Source organism: Azolla caroliniana, unplaced genomic scaffold (assembly GCF_043228905.1).
Source record: "Azolla caroliniana isolate FFs.n. ecotype wild unplaced genomic scaffold, voAzoCaro1.0.p SCAF_8, whole genome shotgun sequence".
Lineage (NCBI taxonomy): Eukaryota > Viridiplantae > Streptophyta > Polypodiopsida > Salviniales > Salviniaceae > Azolla > Azolla caroliniana.
The window spans coordinates 15,631,717-15,653,039 of NW_028230443.1; the positions used below are offsets into that span (position 1 = coordinate 15,631,717).

The 21,323-nt window shown below is 38.2% G+C and overlaps 3 protein-coding genes across 3 annotated transcripts; 2 read left to right on the forward strand and 1 right to left on the reverse strand.

The window, feature by feature from the left end:
* Positions 1–1,670: 1,670 nt before the first annotated feature.
* LOC147861072 (uncharacterized) lies at positions 1,671–5,154 on the forward strand. Its single transcript, XM_087323804.1, has 4 exons — positions 1,671–2,626; positions 3,168–3,305; positions 4,503–4,742; positions 4,846–5,154. Exons 1-4 carry the CDS (start codon positions 1,772–1,774, stop codon positions 4,936–4,938), a joined length of 1,326 nt encoding a protein of 441 aa, XP_087179930.1. The 5' UTR covers positions 1,671–1,771; the 3' UTR covers positions 4,939–5,154.
* A 2,719-nt stretch (positions 5,155–7,873) lies between these two features.
* On the forward strand, positions 7,874–9,369 carry LOC147861073 (uncharacterized). The gene has a single exon (XM_087323861.1). The coding sequence runs from the start codon at positions 7,897–7,899 to the stop codon at positions 8,938–8,940; it is 1,044 nt and encodes a 347-aa protein (XP_087179987.1). The 5' UTR covers positions 7,874–7,896; the 3' UTR covers positions 8,941–9,369.
* Positions 9,370–11,609: 2,240 nt separating this feature from the next.
* Positions 11,610–16,889, reverse strand: LOC147861074 (GTP-binding protein YPTM2). Its single transcript, XM_087323502.1, has 8 exons — positions 16,761–16,889; positions 14,770–14,842; positions 14,626–14,673; positions 14,479–14,526; positions 12,948–13,019; positions 12,570–12,725; positions 12,368–12,471; positions 11,610–11,835 (listed from the first exon to the last, which is right to left on the reverse strand). The coding sequence occupies exons 1-8, from the start codon at positions 16,772–16,774 to the stop codon at positions 11,742–11,744; spliced, it is 609 nt and encodes a 202-aa protein (XP_087179628.1). The 5' UTR covers positions 16,775–16,889; the 3' UTR covers positions 11,610–11,741.
* Between the last annotated feature and the right edge of the window lie 4,434 nt (positions 16,890–21,323).

Consider the following 21,323-nt stretch of genomic DNA (forward strand, 5'->3'; position numbering starts at 1 on the left):
GAACAACCACCAACTAGGTTACAAACGTCAGTTTAAATACTAATTGACCTAGGGCAAAGGTACTTTCCAATCATTACAATTATGGCTAAACCTAGTTTGTCCAATGGAACAATGTGAATACGTCCATTATATACCTGTATTCAACACTCCCTTGTAATGGGCATATACAAAAAATATGTAATTGAAAATGAACAGAAAATACAAATTTATACAAAGATTGTCGGACAAGTCGGCTTTGTCCAAATTGGCAATGTCTGAAAACAAGAAGCCGAATCAGCTCTGTTGATTGCCGAGTCTCGTAATGTTAATGTTGAATGCCCGAAACCATCCTAAATGTCTGACTTAATCGAAATGATTTCTATTAACGCCCATTTGGTGCCGAAGAGACCGAAAATAAATCGGTGCATAAGTAGCAAACAATATGCTAGAAAGAGGTTTGATAAAATGGATGCAACAAAATCATCAACGAAAGATTCACAAGAACTTATTGGCAACTTTGCAAACAAAACCAAAACACACAACAAAAGACTACAAAAGAGGTGCTCAGCATGTTAAGAAGCGATTGCCAATATGTTAAGGTTTTGTGGTGTATTTTACAAATTGAGCAATGATATCTGAAAATTTGAAGTTTTTGAAGTTTTTGGTGACTGGAGTTTTTATATCTTGGATTATTGTAAGTTTTTGGTTTTTGATATGTATGACTAAACTTTTTATATCTGAAAATCTAGATTATTGATCTCTCAAAAACTAAAAATTTGAAAATATGTGTGACCTTCAGAGTTTTTCGTCTCTAGAAATGCCTGATGTTTGAAGCTTTTGTCTCTGAATATGTGTGATCTTTTGAAATGTTTGGTGACTAAAATTTTGTGATCTTTGAAGTTTCATGTGTGATTTTGGTCAGAATAGTTGAAGTTTTTGGTCTCTTCAAAAAATTGGGTCAGGTGGCTTAGATTAAGCTACCCAATATAGATGAAGGTGGCAGGGTTAGATGCAAGTAGAGTCAGGTTAGATGCAGCTACCCGAGTTAAATGAAGGTATTAGGGTTAGATGCAAGTAGTCGGGTTAAATGAAGGTACCACGGTTAGGTGCAAGTAGTCGGGTTAGTTGGGTTTGATGCGTCTACCTAGGTTACAAACTTGGGCTGGGTTAGGCGAGTTAGATGAAGGTACCCAGGTTAGATGCAAGTAACTAGAAAATTGAATCAATCGGGGCCAAGTTAGAAGTGATAGAGACAAGAACAGAAGTTAGAAATGACAGACACAGAGAACATAGCCGAGTTAGACATGACAGAGACGGGTTAGTTATGGGCGGTTGAGCCAGAGCCGAGTTAATTACGGGCGCTTGAGCCAGAGCCGGGTTAGTTAAGGGCGGTTGAGCCAAAGCCGGGTTAGTTATGGGCGCTTGAGCCAGAGCCGGGTTAGTTAAGGGTGCTTGCTTTTTGTGGATAAATGATCTGACGGTGCAGATTTCACTGGATTATCAAACTGCTCCCTTCGCAGTGTTCATGGCCGCAATTCCATGGACCCTCACCAAGCCTCTTTTATTCTTTGGTTTTGTTTTATTTCAAAAATAAAAATTTATTGCCTTTTAATTGATTTATTTTTGTGGTAAATTTGTTTTTACCCCTTTTTTTGGTTAATGTTATTTTTGTTGGGCACTCTTCTGTCCTAGCCTGAAATCTCTGATGGAAAAACCTCTGTCTTTTCATTGATGCGTTTCTCAGCTGTTTCCTGCTTCAATCCATGCTTTCGGATTGCTACTCCCTGCTCTAATGGATCAGAAAATTGTGTATCATCTCCTCCTCCTTTCTGTAGTTTGCTTCACAGAGCTTCTTCTGATCAACTGTGAACTGGATGAATCCTCCATTATTGAGCGATTCAGAGAGTACCTGAGAATACCTTCAACACATCCAAATCCAGATTACTCTCAAACAACTCGTTTCATCTTGTCTCAAGCCCGAGATATTGGGATTGAAGCTCAGATACTGACTTTTGTAGAAGACAAGCCACTGATTCTTCTCACATGGGTAGGGGAGAATCCCTCTCTCCCATCTGTTCTGTTCAATTCTCACACTGATGTTGTCCCAGCAGAGCCACACAAATGGATGTATGGATATGGACCCTTTGATGCAAACATAGACAGCCATGGAAACATATTCGCCCGAGGTTCACAAGACATGAAATGTGTTGGTATGCAATACCTTGAATCTCTACGAGTCCTCAAATCCATGGGTTTTATGCCCAAAAGGAATGTTCACCTCTCATTCGTTCCAGATGAGGAGATTGGTGGCCAAGATGGCATGGCAGAATTTGTCAAATCATCACATTTCTCGGATCTTAATATTGGGGTTGTTTTTGATGAAGGTCTAGTATCACCGACCAATTTGTATCGTGTATTTAATGGTGAGAGATCAGCGTGGTGGTTCGTCATTAAAGCAACAGGATTTCCTGGCCATGGGTCAAAGCTTTACGATAACAGTGCCATGGAGAATCTTATGATAAGCATGGAATCTATTAGCAAGTTCCGACGGCATCAGTTTGACCTTCTCAAAGAGGAGATTGTGCGTGAAGGTGAGGTGGTCTCTATCAATCTTGCCTACTTGAAAGCTGGAACACCTACTCCAAATGTGAGTGTATATACATCTATCTCCAACTTTTAAGTTTTTGAGAAACTTTTGCCATGAGAGCATACACATTCATTATGCATAGGAGTGATAGATTCCCAAGTTTCAACCCAATACCATGGCTGGACACTATGTCATCACGAAAAAAGTTATGGTTTTATGGATATAAAATCTGGATTTCAGTGATCTGGACATAAGACCTAGGATTTTATGGTATAAATTCTGGATTGCTATGACCTGGACATATATCTAGGATTGCTACACCATGAAAATTGAGACCCTAAGTTTATTTGTAGATGTAAACTTAAGGTTTCAATTTTAATGGTGTAACTCCTGATTGCTATGGTACGGACATAGAGCTATGGTTTTTCATGGTGTAAGTTTGGATTTCTATGGTTCAGAACTGGACTCATAAATTCTGGCATATTGACTTCTAAGGTATACAAACACTTCTAACCATTTCCATGCGTTCTATTGCATGTATATGCCTTCGCTTGCTCTCTTTGAAAGAACTAGTTTCTTCTTCTGATTTTTGTGCAAATAGGGATTTGTAATGAATCTACAACCCTCTGAAGCTGAGGCTGGATTTGACATGAGAGTTCCCCCCAACACTGATCTGAACTCTCTAGAAGAACGCCTTCAGAAGGAATGGGCTCCAGCATCAAGAAACATGACGTACCAGGTTTCTTCTTTGAATCTTATGCTTATAGACTTGCAACAAATCCCACTTAGGCCGCAATACATGATAAAACTACTTGTTTGTCTCATGGAGCATTTTTTTTTATGTTTTCTTTAAGCATTCTGAATCTTGGCATTTGCTGAAATGCTGCAAGACAATACGAAGGTTTCTATTTCAGCCTTGTTCAGTCAGAATGATTTAAGTATTCTAAAGTCAAGATATGTTTCTGCCATGACTGCATGAAACAGAATGATTTTTCATGCAACAGCCATTTCCCAACATCAAGATTTTGGTTTATGATGTAATAATAATTCTTGTTTACAGCTACTTTTCATGATAGAAATGCAAAAATGGTACAATACAATGGGTTTATTTTAATTTTGACAATGAGCTGTGATAATAGTTTTTAAATTTTTTGATATGAATGTAATTTGAAGATAAAAAATTGATGATTTAACTTTGATCTTGTATTACACTTTCTCTGTCACATTTGTCCTGATTCCCCAGGGATTTAATAAGTTTAGACATTTGATTTCATCAAAATGAATATACACTTTACCTCTTTATCACATGCATCTTGCATGAAAATAGCTCCTCCAACGAAGTGATATATAGTGAAGAGAAATATCCCAATTTCTTTAAGCACAGATATGATGGGCATCCAGGCTTAGTCGTTAGATTTCATGCAATTCATGCAATGGATGACGAACGTACGTATGCATGCTGAAGGGATCTTAAATCCTTGGGGAGAAGATAATGAGCAGAAATTTAGACATGAAAGAGAAGAAATCATCCAAGCTCTTGGTTTTTTCATGAAACAGATAGTGAATTTTCTGTAAACATATGCTTGTCTCATACATGGTGAATGAATGATGAAGAGGGTGAACCAAAAAAACCTGAAGTCTCAGGCTCTTGGTTTTTTCATGAAACAGACAAGGAGTTTCTGTAAACATATGTTTGTCACATACATGGTGAATGGATGATGAAGAGAGTGAACCAAAAAAAACTCAAGACGTAAAGGAGAGAAATCTCACTTTGGACTGGTTTTTAAAGGAAGAATTGCAATTCTAGTCTCAGCAATATATTACATTATTAATAACAAAACAAAATATTAGAACAGGAAAAAGAAAAAGTAAAAACTATAAAAGAAAGGGAGATCAATAATTAATGCTAACTTCAATTAAAATATATTCATGTCAGTTCAAGCTGAAGCAGCCTTTGGTGGGCATGGATCAGCGTCCTCTGGTAACAGTAGCAAACAGGTCAAATCCATGGTGGACACTTCTACAAGAAGCTGTAGCTGAGGGTGGAGGTGAACTTGGCAAACCAGAAATCCTTTCCGGTTCAACTGATGCTCGATACATAAGAGCAAAAGGCATTCCAGCCTTTGGGTTTTCTCCTATCGCAAACACACCGATCTTACTACATGACCACAATGAGGTACTACTCTCAAGAGTACTGCTATGTGCATTATGAATCTGCTTTCATTCAATTGAAACAAGTTGCATTTTAGTTTTAATTGCATTCAATATGGTGGTTGCAGTTTCTCAACAAGGAACAATACTTGAAAGGTATCCAGGTGTATGTTCAAATTATGAAATCGTTCTCATCATTTGAAGATGTTCAGTCATTCTAAACAAGGTACATTGCTATATATGCAACAAGAGATTACTCGTGTGTCTATTGAATTGGCATCAATTGATCCAAAATCCACATATATCTGACATGTAGCCCATACAGAATCTTGGTTTATGATCATTGTTGCTATTTAAAGAAGATGATCATTGTACGAGCTATAGTATTATGTGAGAAGAGTGTTTTGTGGCATTATCAAGATTTTATCATTCATTTCGATTGTCTACATCTTGGACAGATATCTTGATGCACATTATCAGCGTTAAAAAGTTCTGTGATATATTTTGTAAAACCCCTGTCATCAAATACAAAATATATATACATATATAAAATAATGATTTTGAGTTGTGCATTGGATACCTATCATGTTTTTAGCATCAACCATTATACCCTTGCCCAACTTAAAGATTTCATCCATACACTTTTTATTGATGTGAACATCAATGTTTTTTCCGTTATGCTTTTAGAGCAATGTTTTGCATTGTACTTTTAAGTACCAGTCATACCAACATTATCGTAATCTCTTTTCAAGATTAACATATACAGAAGCCATTGTTGTGATTGATATTAAGCCCAGACTCTTGGTTGATATATTTTAAAATATACCCGAGTGGATTAGAGATCATCTCAAACGTGGCCATCACAGTCTAAGAAACATTACCATTTGACATTAGTATAAAAAACAATAAAGTATTGAAATAAAGTTTGTGTTATTTTCATGTGCTCATAACCTATTAATGTTTATCCTCTAATCCAACATCTTAATATGAATGTCATTGATTGTCATTGATTTTTTACTTTGGTAATCACAATTACAAGATGATATGTTGATTTGGTTCCACATACCAAAACTGGCCTCATGGGTGATAAATTGTCTATCTATTCTATTTTAATTAATATGCATTCCAATGCTAAGCACATCTAATCTCTTGTTCTTCATAAAGACTAGAAACAACCAATGAAGTAGCAACAATCCAGTTTGAGTTTAATTGCATCGTAAAACCATACCTTAATGGCTTATCAATTCGGTTAAGAGATGTAGTAGATTTTTTGTATAAATTGTTTGATTTGGCTTTGGGGTTCAAGGGTTCGGTTTAGTTTGGTTTGAACCTTTATTGGCTTAACAACTTAATGGTTTGGAGGAATATTCAAATATCATTTAACATGGTAATTTTGAAAATGCATTACTAAAGAAATGAAAGTATTTACACTACAAACTTGTGTTACTTGTAGAAACTCCAAAGATAGTAAACTATAGATGTACATATAAAACTTTTGTATACTGACTACAATGGTGGTACACATGACATGGTATGCATGTGGCAACATTGATCTATGTTACTTCTCATGGTCTCACTAATACTCCAACGAAGTCTTTATAAGGAGAATGCATTACATAAAACATAAAGTTGTAGTCTAAATTAAAGTACTTGGAAAACCAAATTTTCTAGAAGAAAAATACTTGGAAGACTAAGGTAAATGTCAATGTTCAAAGATCAAGAGGTAAACTCAAAACTCAAAGAGTTTCAATGGGAAAATATAAATTTAGATTATCGAAGGCATTTGTCTAATGTGTGTAGTATGATATTATCAACTTGAACCCATTGAGTTTGAATGATAAATAAAAATTGAATCCAAATTAATGCTGATTAATAGTGACTAATGTAAGTTATTATCATCCAAACAGGTGATGCAAATAAATCATGCCAATTGATGCATACATTAGTAACAATGATTGACCTTCTTGTAATTATTTACATGTCTTTTGTTTACATGATACTATGAGGGGTTTAGATCCTAGAGGAAGAAAAGCCCAATTTCAAATTGATACTCAAAACAAGAAACACTCTAGGTATGGTCAAGATTCAAAAGACCTAAAGAACAATGCTAAAAATACGAGATAGTCTACATGGGAACTCAAACATGAGAATCTCTGCATGAACAATAATCAAAGCATGTGTCTCTCACTTGGAAGGATTTTATGCAACATTTTGTAGACGGGATTTGCCTCCTTTTTTGCCTAATGCATATGAGCAATATGGGCAATAAGTTGGCATAAAAAACGCAGAAGAGCTTCATATATGTATGCACCTACCTCGGAACCCTAAACCCTGAAAACCAAAACCGACCGCAAAACTGTGGTTTTAACAGTTTAAAGGTTTGAAAGTCTCTGAAACCGTCTGGTTTGAGCTTGAATTGTTTTGTAATGGTTCGGTTTAAAAGGTTTTGGTTTAAACGGTTTCATGGTTCTATATGGTTTGGTTTAAGTGTTTCAATTTCTGTAGACGGTTTGAGTTTGACGCTATCGAACCAAACCAAATCAAACCATTGCTGATTGCTAACGGTGGAGATTCACAATCTTGAACCAAACCAAACCAATTCTTGATTGCTAATGTCGGAGACTAATAATCTTGAACCAAACCAAACCAAACCCTTGTCGATTGCTAATGTCGGAGATTCACAATCTCAATGAACCAAACCAAACAATTTGTCAATTGCTAACGTCGGAGACTCAAAAACAAGCGACACGAGGCCAAGTCTATATATATAGATATAGATATAGATATAGATATAGATATAGATAGATAGATAGATAGATAGATATATACACACACACACGGGATGGAGTAAGAGTAGGGAGGACACGGGAGCCAGTCAGGGGCGGGCCAGGAACAACAGAGTAGTAAAGAGAAGAAAAAAAAAACACGAGAGCCATGGGGCAGGCGGGCGGGCGGGCGATGGCCGTGAATGTGACGTCATGCCCAAGAGACGGACGGGCTTTTGCTCTCTTTTTTTTTTTGTAACTCTTTTCTGTTATTGGGTCTTTTGCTCTGTTCTAACTTCTGGGCTCCATTTTATCTGTTTTTCTTCACATTTGTGGATAGGAGCCACAAGACAGAGAGAGTCTGAGAGAGAGAGAGAGAGAGAGAGAGTCTGAGAGAGAGTGCCCCCCCCCCCCATGGCAGAGAGCTCCCCTGCCGCCATGCCTGTCGCCTCCCTCTTCCTCAAGGAGAAGGGCCTCCCCGACATATCCATCAGAAAGATGATGAACAAATGCAGAGCCCTTAGCAGACCAGGTGCCGAAGATCGCCTCCGCCCCAACTGGTCTTTCCTTGAGAAGCATGTAGGTATACCCAAGCGGAAGATTCCTTCCACCGTCCTGAAATGCCCCCACCTCCTGGTCCTCAGCCTGCACGACAAACTCCGGCCCATGGCCGACCTCTTGTCCGGCCTCGGCGGCGGCCCCAAACCCGAGGAGATCGCCGCCGCCGTCTTACGCTTCCCCAATGTCTTCCTCTACAGCATCGAAGAGAAGCTCTGCCCCCTTCTAGGCTTCCTCCAAGGAGCCGGAGTCCACGAATCGAAGATCTCCAAGGTATTCCTCTCTTGCCCCCGGTTGCTTAGTTATAGCATCGATTCCAAGCTCGAACCGACCTTGCGCTTTCTTGAAGAAGAGGTGGGTGTCAAGAGAGAGGAGAATAGTATGGGGAAATTGCTTGCCCGATGGCCCCATATCTTCGGTTATAGCATCGAAACCCGGCTCCGGCCCACGGTTTTGTATCTTGAGAACCTTGGTTTAAGCAAAGAAGAGATATCCCGAGTCGCCATCAGGTTTCCACATCTCTTGTGCCGAGATGCCGACAAGACTTATCGCCCAAATGTGGAATTCCTTTCCTCTTTGGGATTCGATAAGCGACAGATTAGCTCGCTGGTGTCAGGGTACCCACCATTGCTTCTATCTAGTGTGAAGAACTCCTTGCAACCCAAGTTTGAGTTCTTGGTTAATGTAATGGGGAAGAAGATGGAGGATGCGGTGGCTTATCCATCTTTTTTCGCCCATAGTCTCGGGAAGAAGATCGAGCCGCGGTATCGCAAGTTAGAGAAGGATGGTATCAAATGTAGCCTCGAGGGAATGCTTAGTTGTAATCAAAAGAAATTCTCTGAAGGTAACCTCGGGTTCAGCCAAAACCCCGCCTTGAAGCTCGCCCATCTCTCACTGTGAGGTCTTCTGAGAGAAGAAAGATAAGCCGAAATTGGTTTAGCGGTATTACTCTCCCCCCTCCCTTTTCTCTTTTGGGAAAAAAGAGAGTGAAAATGAAATGAAATGTTATGATGATAAATCCCCCCCCCCCCCTGCCTTTCTTTTTCTCTTCAACTTCTAGGATTTGTTCTATTCTTCAATGCCAATGTAGCTAGTATATATAGTGAGGGAATCGATGAGTATTATTGACTAGCAATTAGAAGCAGGATGGAGTGAAATGAAAATCTCATGCTAGCATATTATTTTGTATTTAGCATTATGAGCAAGTCAGCGAATGAGGAAATCGATGAGTTGTGTTTGGTAACTAGCAAGCGGCAAGGATGTAGTTCCTAGTGTATGCGGTGACATTCAATGAATTAAGAAAAATTCATTTCCTTATTATTTGAAGTATGCACTTCTTCAAGTTTATTGTTTTGGCTCGTGTATTGTGAAGTAGTTTCTTTGTATGTGCTATTATACTTCAATTTTATTGTCTTAAGAGTATGTTGTTCGTGGATAGAGTTTACTGAGAGAGGAAACCATTCGTGTGCTATTGGAAACTTGATGTTAATGAGAGATGTTTGCTAGCTAGATTAACTGATGCCAAGGAAATTCCAGAGAATGCATATCTATAATATATATGAAATCCTTGATATACTTTTGTTGCTCTAGACACGTAAAAAGTTATAGCAATTTGAAAGTACCCAATGGTAAACCCTATTGCATAAAGAAAATCATGGCACTGTATTTGATTCTCAACTCACTTGACAGTCCTATGTGCTAATTTTTTGTAGAGTATACCAGAATTTTTATGTTCTATATTAATATGGATTTTAGTTCCAATCAGTCGAGCAATGATATAAAAACAATTTGGTGATTTATGCACCCAAGTGGTTGCAATACACATTTGGCACCCTACCATTCAAATAGGAATGGAATATCAAATGCAATTGATATTAAACTTAGAAGTTTTGATATGTAAAACTTTGAGGTGATGGGGAACTCTGACATTGAAGTCTGCACACAAAATAGCTAAAGTGTGGATTAGTATGGCCAATACTATTTAGGTTGATCCAGGTTCAATATGAAGAGGGTTATACTCCAAATTTGGATTAAATTTTCTATTAATATATGCACTAATCACAAGTTCATTGATGCAAGTTCAGGTAACCCCGTGCCTAATTATTTGGATGCAGATAGATACAAGTTCTTCAAGTAGCACCATGCTTAATTGTTTGGATGCAGATAGATAACAAGTTCAGATGGCACTGCATAATTATTTGGATGCAGGTAGATACAATTAATTATTGTTTGGATGCAGACATATTTGGAAATGTGGTCTCAAAAGCTAAAAACAAAATATTTGCAAACGATCTGCCTCCACCAGCCATTCATATTTCAAATGACAACTTGACAAGGATAAACAAGGTTCCCTATGCATTCCTGTTATAAATTACATGTGGAAATAGATTTGACCAGACGAATCTGATTTCATGTTGATGCCTCTTATTCAGAATCAATTCTCATACTTGGTGAATGATAAATTGTTTTACATCGTCACATGAAACCTAAATGGAGAACTCTCTCTCGATAAAAGCCCACCATTGTTTCACTTCAGCTTTAGCTTAGTTATCTTTCAAATGACAAGGATCTCACCATTTGCATAGGCCCAAAATTTCAAATGACAAGGTTGGTCTAAAGAGGGAAATAGACATCCTAATACGTCAATATAGGAGATTAGGAAAGGCACTAACTCACAAAAACAATAAATCACCAGAATGTGTGGAGCAGCAGTGCCAAAAGATAATTTTAAACATAAATACTTCATGTCGTGACCAATTTAAGTACGTGATCATAAAAAGCAAGCCTAGACATAAAACATCCTATAACATAGTTTTACAATCTACTAACTAATTTTTTCACACAACACATTTCACCAGCAAAAGACACAATGAAATGCAAAGAGACAGCTAATATGACTATTCTTCTATCACCTATCATCGTCCAAATTTACCAAAGCACATGGATTCCAATGCTTCACCAAGATACCAAGGATTAAAAGGATCCTAGGAGTTCAACAAAATAATCACTTCTGTTTTAGCTAGCATCCTGCTAACTTAATGTTGAGTAATTTTTACTCAAACAATTCATGAGTACAAGGTTGGATTGAAGATATTCATAAACATGGAACAATTTACATTCAGCTATAATTTTAGACCATTATATTTTTACACCCTTGACATGCCAATCAAATCTCATTCTAAATCATTATATAGTGAGTGTCGAATTTGAATTAATCAATAAGTATTGTAGGGCACATTAAAATACAAACATATGAAAAAACAAATTTACTATGATCTATTATTATAATTAAAATTTAAAGCATAAACAGCTGTTTAGCTTAGTTTTACATTTACTGTTGAAAATTAGAGGGTATTTGAATGTGAATTTGCATGGAGTTAGAAAACTAATATAACTCAATTTTGGCATATATTGTGGCGTGCCCATCATTCGAGTAGTAATAATGAACCCCAGAAGCATATAAGATTTTCTAATATATATACATATATCTTGCAAATCAACATAATAAATTTTTTATATATATAAAAGCGAAAAAATTTCATGAGCCTAAACAAAAAAGAATCAATCCATCTGTAACGTTAGATGAAGATTTCAGAATTTAAAAGGAAAAAAAGAGAGAAAAAAACACATCATTGTAATTTATATCGTTGGTTATAACTTCGGAATCTCTGTTCCTATTTTTTTCTTTTTGATTTTGAACTTTACGAACAGCAGCTATTTTTCTGTGCAATGGGTTGCCCTTGCATCTGTACGAGTTTCGGCTTCCCACTATTCATCGCTGGTTGGCTTGCCATTCTAAAACCACCACCAAACACATAATAAAACTCAGTATTGCTAAAGAGTATTGAGAAAAGGTCAATAAAATAGGTTTGAATATCTGACTTCACTTTTCTTATTCTAATATTTCTTGGGGATTTCATTTTCAAAATTTAAAAAAGCCGGTGTTTTTAAATTATTGTACATGACAAAAGTTTGGGTTCCCAAACATCTATTTAATTTAGTAACTACCAAAATGTCATTCTTCCACAATTTGTTAATGTGAGTTATTAGTGTTGCAAGAGTAAATGACATGAGCTTTTTTTAACATAAATAATTTAAGCATATTCAAGATCTATTAAACCGAATTTTTAAGCTTCCAAGTGCAAAATTACACAACATTCATATTTTCTTTGGAAATTTTAAAATGGCAAGCTCAAAATTTAACTGAGTCAATTTTCTAATATGGCAACTGCAAAATGCACTCAAAATGTATTATTTAAAACACTGATTAGGATAAACACCAAAATGGTAGCACATATATCAAACCCAGGTTATTTCATAATCTTACCTGTTTTTAATCTCCGCCGCCATTGTCATGAATGCTTGTTCTACATTGGTTGCATTTTTTGCACTTGTCTCCAAAAAGGGAATCCCGATTTCATCAGCAAAAGCCTAAATTCGAAATGAGAAAAAAAGAAAGAAAAACCCACATTAAATTATGTTATGTGCACAATTAAAATCATATAATGGTACATGCACATTAAACCCACCTTTGCTGTCTCAGTGTCAACAACTTTCTTTGCAGTCAAGTCGGATTTATTTCCTACAAGAAGCTTGTTCACATTCTCGCTTGCATATCGATCGATTTCATTCAACCATTGCTTCACATTGTTGAAGCTCTCTTGATCAGTGACATCATATACTATCTGATAAGAAATAAATTATCACCAACCCATATCCCTACCATATAAAAAGAAGGGGAAGAACACTTAAATAACACAACTTTCTGGATATTTAATATCCATCGAAACTTTACTTGAGTACCACTTTGTAGTAAGGTTTGTACTACATAGAGGTATTCAGGTAAATATCAATAACACTAAATGAGTATTTTGGTATCTTTGCCGCAGAAGAACTCTAAAACATACTATAATTCCATGAGCTCCTCGATAATAGCTGCTTGTTATTGTTCTGAAACGCTCCTGTCCAGCTGTATCCCACTATAGAATGTACAGACAAACAATGTACATAAATGATCCATAATGCAAAATTTGTTGGGATTGTGAGCTTACATAATGAAATTAATTTGATTAAGAGATGATAAAATATAATGCCATGATATATTATAACTCTCTACCCAACCATATTCCCCTGAGCCATATCACATAATACATGGTTTAAGGCTGGTGCTGGAGCTGAAGGTTTCTGTTATTAACATGGATTATTTCAGGCAATAATGTAGAATACTGATAAGAGAGCTCACACTTTTACTCTAAATTAATGGCATTTACTTGTATTTGTTTAAGATGTTATGCGGACCTTTTCATGTAATTTTGAAAAAATAAAGTACAAAATACTCTTAATATGATTGTTAACAATTATTATCTTCAAGTTTAACAAGATGTGCAACAAATCTGCTTACCGGTGACAAGATTATTGCTTTTAAAGTGGAAAAACATTTCTTATGCTGCAATATTTCCTCACATTATCCTTCCAATAGAAATCTTATGAAATTTCTGCATTTGATCCTCAGGCTCGTATGCACAATTTAACAAAGACTAATAACTATCATATAAAACATCCATGAACATTCAAGAGAAAACAACGATCTTCAGAGATCTTACTTTGCATGATGTCCATCACCCAAAGGCATGTTAAATATGCATAATAACCTAAAAGACTTCACTTCTCCATTAGGGCCTATCTAATTTTCGGATCTTGTTTTGGAAAATGGCTTATACAGAAGATATAGAATTGAATTGCTAAAATTCATCTCTTATGGATTTGTGTCTAATCTAACTGCAATAAACTAATCCTAGCCCCCCCCCTTTTATTTACAATTTTAACTTTTGCTGAATCCAAAGATTCTCAAGGTTTGATCATTTCCAACATGGAACATTATAAGCTCAAATAAGAATATAAGAAATGTATTATTTTCTCCATGGCATAATGCAAAGATATGGTTTCTTAGGCTGTCTCATTCTTTGTTTGCTATAGATTTATTTTATTTATGTTTTGCCGAATGGATGTTTCATGCCACATGCAACAATGATTGCATGATTTATTCTCAGTAGAAGTTTTCACTGTTAAAATAAATAAAAGATCATGATAAATATAAGAATTTATTACAGAATATAAATGAAAAACTCACAACCTTCAAAGAAACATTGATTATTAACCTTCTACATCCTCAATCTATGACCATTTATCCAAGCGACTTTTGACCAAGAAATTTGAACATATATCTTTCATGCTTGGTATTCCCACTTGAAGGCCTAATTTGTGATCATATTTTTTTATGTACTCAGCATAATTCCAATTGCTTATGCCTTTTACTTTCTTATCTAAGAATTGGGGTAATACATGTTCCTACATTCATTATTCAACAACATCTTCATGTTTAACCTTTAATATAAAATCTAAAAACAAAATTAAGAACTAAATTAGGAAACTTCTTACGATTTGGAGTTTGATGGTTTTGCTATCAAGTTCTACCGTACGGATTTTCTGCAACCAGATGACAATTATATTAAGCATCTCATAAAAGGGAACTCATGCATATACACTCAACTTCACAAAACCACATTTCACATAGAGAGAACTCACAAAATCAACACCAATAGTACTGATGTAGCTCTCCAAATATGAATCATCCTGAAAATTTGGAGAAAAAACAATCACCCAAACAATCACCCAAACATAGTGAGCACTAGAATTTATAGCGAATGAAAAAAATTGAGTTCATCATACAGCAAATCGAAGAAGAAGGCATGACTTCCCGACACCAGAATCACCTATCAACAGCAGTTTGAATAGATAATCACTGCAAGCAAGGACGAAATCATAGAGCATATGTTTACAGCATGTAATAAAATATCATAATTTCTTTTATTCTACTTAAAAGGATTTCTGCACCATTTTCTTGGTCACATAATAACACCACACCCCAAAATTTAATAGACTCACACTACAATGAGAAATGTGTAGCTTTGGGGCTTACCAATTCAACCACACGGAACTAAGTGCACGAAATAAAGACAAACAAAATAATAGTAAAATTAGATTCCATGAGTAATAAATATTATTGGAACTAAAAAAAGAAAAAAAAGAAAAGCAAATACGCAGTAACATTTGTTGAAATACAAGTCCAAATAGAAACAATAGTAAAATATATAACAAATGAGAGGCCCTTATCATGTAAGATAGACATTCATCAATTTTATATATATTTAGAACACTAGAATACATTGGACTTACATATTTAGTGTCTAAAAATAAGAACTTGAGTAGGATGTTATGTCATCCTATAGCATACTCCCTACTTCATGCAATCCCTGGCCTAATGATACAGTATATCTGTTTGCATGGCTTATTTATGCCCAAGAGTAGACAACTGTTTACACATCAGCATTCATATCAACTGGTGTTAAAACACATGGACAAATGCACTAAGCTTCTATCATATTTTCCAAATAACTGGAACATATATCAAACATCAACCAAAGAAAATAAATGGAAGTTAAAAATGATGATAAAAATAAAACTGAGGCAGCCAAGTTCTTGAGATCATAATGCTCATGCAAACTCCTTCTCAATAAGCATACATTCACTGCTTTTGAGGCGTTGAGCATAGATTTAACCTCACAGCATATGGAACCAAATGCAATAGTGTTAAATTTTATTCAAATAAAAATAAACACTTTTAACGTTTCTAGAGAATCCCATGTTAAAAGGGCAGGTTTAAATTGATTCTTGATGTCCACCCGAAATACTTCAGACATAGCATGGACTCAATCCTATAGCATCATTAGTAACTAAAGTAGAGATCCACAGATTGCAAATAAATCGATTTTATGATGATCTACGTCGCAAATATCAACACACTGATTTAAGGTATGACGGATTTCCATTGGATCTCATTACATATTATCCGGTAAGAGGACGGGAATGGAAATATGATCTGAATGATGAAATTTGCATCAGGACAACATCAACAATGGCTTGGAAAACTTACACATTCTATGTTCAACCCAATCTTCACATAGAACTCAACTAAAACCGTGTCCCATTCCAGAAATTAGAAACGTATTCTTGTGCATCAATTGAATGCAGTATATATGATGGATGTAACCCCTTACGAGGACTTCTATGCTCTAACAGGCCCTGGTCTAAACTCAAAGGTAAACCCTATATTCTAATTAACAAAGACTTATCTCAAAACCAAATATCCAGAAACCATATCCGCAGCTTTCCAAAATGGAATTAAACATCTAGAAAGATTCTAAATCCTTAAGAGACTGCTCGGTTCTAACAAGGTTCTATGTTAAAAACACGAAGTAAGTTCTCGGCTGTAACAAGGTTCAACGTATACATCAGAAAAAGACCATGTTTTTTTGCCGAATTTTGATGCAAAAGGACCAAAAATAAGCAAATGAACCTTTTAGAGAAATGCTATGGAATACCTAGGAAGGCTGTAAAACCTGTTAAGGAACCTCAATTCTAAAAACAGGCTTGATGCAAGAATCAGATAAAATCATCTGTTCTAATAACCAAAATATTATCATGAATCATTTCCAGGAACCAGGAAATAGAACTTTCTTGGTAGTTAAATACAATACCCGAAGACCTCTAGAGAGCCCTGAAGAAAACACAAATAGAAAGGCAAACCCGTACAAGGATACAAGAGGACTGTTCCAAAATACAAGGCATGAGCAGATGGGGGGGGAGAAAGATTTTCTTACTATTCAGGATTCATGGTGGAGGAAGGAATCAGGGGAGGATTCTTCTTCTTAGCTCTGACTCCTCTTGAAGAAGAAGAAGAAGAAGAAGAAGACTTTGCTTCTGTCTGTGGACTGTCTCTGTCTGTCGACCCACTAAAGAAGAAGAAGAAGAAGAGATCGTTAGAGAGTAAATAAATGCTCTGTTGCTGCTGTTACTGGCATGAAAGGAAGAACCCAAAAAAGCTTTGAAAGAAAAGAAAAAGAAGAAGAAAGAGAAAGAGAAAAACAAAAAGCTTTCTTCTTCTTCTTCTTCTGTCTTGCTCTTTTTGGGTTGGGGGGTTTTGCTTCTATCTCTTCTTGTGTCTTTGTCTTGCCTGTGTTATGGTTTGGTCTAGTTCAGTCTCATCTGTCCTGGTCCAGTTCAGTCCGATCTGTCATGGTCCAGTTTACTTCGGTTTGTTCCGGTTCGGTTTACTTCGGTCTGGTCTACTCCAGTTCAGTCCGATCTGTCCTGGTCTAGTTCGGTCCGGTTTGTTCCGCTTCGGTTTACTTCGGTCATGTTTGGTCCGGTTCAGTCCGGTCCACTCGGGCGTCGGTCTAGTCCACTCCAGTCTCGTCTTTCAGAAATCTTGAAGCTAATGGTGTCTGTAAATAATCGGGAGTGATTCTATGCAACGGAAGGGATATGTGTGTTTATGTGTATACGAGAGAGAGAGAGAGAGAGAGAGAGAGAGAGAGAGAGAGAGAGAGAGCTGAGCAGAGTGATATAGAAAAACACTAAAAAACTATATTAACAAGAATAAGACAACCAACAACTACACAGAGGTGGAGAGAGCTGCTTATGTAGACACCTTCTCACTATACAACCACCACTTACTAAAGAGTGGTGGAGACTTAACTACACTAAATATGTGTCATAGAACTATAAGATTCTATGACACATTGTTACTATAGTATGTGGTGGGGTGTTCACACACTAGGGAAGTTGAGTTTGATTCTCAACATGCCCCTTTAAACACAACTTACGTTCGCCGAAAAGTTGGTTTGGTCTCTTCGATTTGGCTTAATCGGCTTCGGCTTCAGACTGTCACGGACACACCAAGCGCAGACTAGGATGGAGCACAGATGATGGGGCTACGAGCGACGGATGAACTTGGAGCTAGATGTGACGAGGCTAGGAACTCTAGATGTTGTGAGCGACATGAGGACATGAAGACAGAAATAAAGATCAAGGAGACAAAGATGAGGCGAAACGAGAATACTTAGATTGATGTGGGTAGGATCTATGTATCGACAGAGTTAACTCCTCGATGTTGTTTGCGGAGTCCGGACCGGGGTATACCCTTTTGATGGCGAATCAGGCAGAGATGGTTGTCGGACACCTCCGAGCCTCACACTCACTTAACGATTAATAGATGATTAAGCACGATATCTCTCTCACTCTCTCAAGCTCGCTCTCATAGACAATAGGGTAATGAATATAGACAATAAGAGTGATGAATATGTTTATTAACCCTCTTTGCTAAGAGGTCTAACACCAACAAGGAAGAGAGAATACCCGTTATGTGTTGGTGTAATGGTAATGGGGGGGACACTCCAACTCCTAGGTTGGAGGTTCAAGTCTCCCCACACCAACATACATGTGGTACCTAAAAAGGGTGGTTTGTGCCCGTAAGTGGCGACGGCGGAAAAATGGTGACAGTGAAGGGCGATTTGTGCTCGTAAGTGACGACGACGAAGATGGTGCCGGTTTCGACGATGAAGAAGGTAAAATGTAGCATGTCTACAAGTTGCGTGATGGAACGTGGTGCGAGTCTCATCATATCCTAGAGGTCATCCAGTGCATGTATCTCACTTGTACCATGCGGTACACCTCCTGATGGACTATGTACTGCTAATAAAACATGACTTCGTGTGAGTTGTAGCCTTCAAGCGAGCCAAAGATAAAAAAAATACTAAAGTAGTATAAACCAATAAGAAAAAAAAAACAAGGAAGAGAGATTAATGTTCTCTAACTAAACACCTCACTAATCTCTCTTAAGCTTAAAGGTTACAAGGAGGAGAGGAAGCTCTAGCTCTTAATCAATAGGGAGATCTTTTCAAATGGAAGAAGAACCCTTACAAAGCCACCACCATGTGGTTTATATAGCATTTACATTTAGGGTATGGACCTTTCACACTTGGATGTCCCTTAGCCCCCTTTCCTCTTGACATTCCCTCTTCGTAGGTCCTTTAGCCATACTAAGTCCTTGTTGATGCACTCTTCTTCATTACCGGTCGTGGTGCGATCCAAGCACTTAACATCCCCCCCAACCTAATTAGGGCACACTCCCGGGTGCATTGTGGGAGGGGAGCTTCGAGCGTTGGGGGCGAGAAGGATAGAGTAGGGGGGTTCGTCAGGGGGTGGTCGGCAGCGAAGATGGTGGCGAAGCCATCGGATGTTGAGCGGTGGTAAACGGAGTTCTTGCATTTGATCGGTTGTCATGAACAAGTCCTTCTTGGGGTCGGTTATCTACATTGTCGTGAAGATCCGTCATTACGTGCGGATCGTGAGGCGGAACCGCCGGGGTTCTAGATCGGAAGGACTCGAAGTACGCACTAGCTTTAGCGAGAAAGGATTTAAGATAAGATAGATTGAGAGAGAGAGATTGAGATAAGATAGAATGCTTGACTTTAGATTGAGAGAGATTAAGATTGACCTCTTGACTTTAGATTAGAAGAACAAGATTGATACATCAATTGGATAATGACTTTTTTACTTTTAATTTCTTGATTAATACATCGCTTTCGTATGTTTTATGCGATTTTCACACCATTGCCGAAAATCTTCACGACAACGTGGAGGTGTTGTAGCCGGCGAAGGGAGAGGGGGGGTTTTGACCAAAACTGATGTAAGCGGGAAAGAAGTGTGTTTCGATCAGAGTTTCAAACTCCCGTTTGTAGATGGCGGGGAGCACGTTGACAGGGGTCCAAAGGCCTACGTGGTGCGGAAGGGAATGTCATCCACCGACAAATGGAGCGTAGTGTAAACGTCGGCGACGTTGAACTGGAACTCGACAGGGGTAGCATCCATGAAGGCGTCCATGCGAACGTGGCTGGTATCGGGGTTGTATCTTGTGAGGAACCGACTGACCAGCTCGGGAAGTACACCCCAAGGGCCAATCCTGAGGAAGAACTTGAGGCCTAGTTAGGAAAGGGTGTCAAAAACATCATGCTCAAGGTGCTTGAGTTGCGTAGCGGCAGTGGGTACCTGGTAGGTACAACGGGTGTTGTTGAACTCGGCTTAGAATCACCAAGGAGCCACATCCGGTGTCGGGGTAGTATGCGTGGAGGAGGTTGGTGAATGGGATGGACGCCATCGATTATAACCTGCTAGGACAAAGATTAGTATAGTCGTATGGGGGTGTACCAAATCTTACACTGCATTGCCCGTCCTGTGTCTACCCAGCAATATGACCAACGATGTTGTATTTACCTATTGATGTGAAGGATTTATTGTGATTAGTTATAAATATTAGAATTGAAAGTAGGATGAGGTGTTTTGAGGGATGACGATATTTAGATGTATATTTTAGAGGGACTTACGGGTTAGTGTCTAGGTTGTGTCTAAACCCTCTCTTCGAACCGGGGGTGGGGGGTTCGAAGAGTACCTCTCCTCGAACTGGGGAGGGGTTTGAAGAGGGCCTCTCCTCGAACCGGGGAGGGGTTTGAAGAGTCCCTCTCCTCGAACCAGGGCGAGGTTTGAAGAGTCCCTCTCCTCAAACTGTTACCGATTAGGAACACGGTCTATGGTCAGTCCTTCGACCTAGACCTCAAAGTGACTGTGTGACGACGAATGATAGCGTCTATGCGTAATACTTAGTGGGATACCTCCCGTAACCTAGCAGCGTATAAGGGAGACGGCTACAACCGAGCTCCTTAGACAGTGGGCTAGCGCACACACTGTTACTCACGCCTACGCTCTTAAGTATTACAGACACACAATAGATTAACCACAGATATGCACAGATATAAGAGAAGATAGAACTCTATTAAGATATGCCTTTTACATTCAAAATTACACGCTACCTCTATCAGAGGTTTTTTGCCCTTTATATACCCAGGGTCTTTTAGCCGTTCACGCTTCCCGCGTAAACCGTTACATGCGTTACAATATTATTCTATTCCATATTACTGCGCTCTTGTCCATCGGTTACTATTCCAGTGGACAACACCTGGCACGCCTGTGGGACAGTGCCATGGCATGTTGGACCCATCCCTTTAATCTTCCTCCAAAATGGCCCTGATGTTTGGTTCTGCTACGGTGTCCGTGTCCGGGGACGACGTAGGGCCCCGTAGGCGCGTCGTTGTGTGGTTCCCCTGCTTGGTCGGGAGGGCTTCTCATGGTGTCGCGGTCGTCCTGTGTGGGCGGTTTGGGTTATGCGGGCTCTTCTTGGGCTAGGGGGTTTGGTTCAACCGTCTGCGGGCTTGCGGTAGGTTGCGGCTCTGTTTCGTCCGTCGCTTCCTTCGTGTTGTTGGCCGTCGTTGTACGCTCTGGGGAGTGGGGTTGCGGTTCCTCTTGGTCCAGAACGTTCTTCGTGCGGT

Coding starts and splice junctions, on each gene's coding strand:
- LOC147861074 (XM_087323502.1), bottom strand. Junction 12,726..12,947: donor GAGGAGCTCATGGAATTATA/GTATGTTTTAGA, acceptor ATTTCTTATCAG/ATAGTATATGATGTCACTGA. Junction 11,836..12,367: donor GCGGCGGAGATTAAAAACAG/GTAAGATTATGA, acceptor TGGTGGTTTTAG/AATGGCAAGCCAACCAGCGA.
- LOC147861073 (XM_087323861.1), top strand. CDS start 7,897: ATGGCAGAGAGCTCCCCTGCCGCCATGCCTGTCGCCTCCCTCTTCCTC.
- LOC147861072 (XM_087323804.1), top strand. CDS start 1,772: ATGGATCAGAAAATTGTGTATCATCTCCTCCTCCTTTCTGTAGTTTGC. Junction 2,627..3,167: donor CTGGAACACCTACTCCAAAT/GTGAGTGTATAT, acceptor TTGTGCAAATAG/GGATTTGTAATGAATCTACA. Junction 4,743..4,845: donor TACTACATGACCACAATGAG/GTACTACTCTCA, acceptor TGGTGGTTGCAG/TTTCTCAACAAGGAACAATA.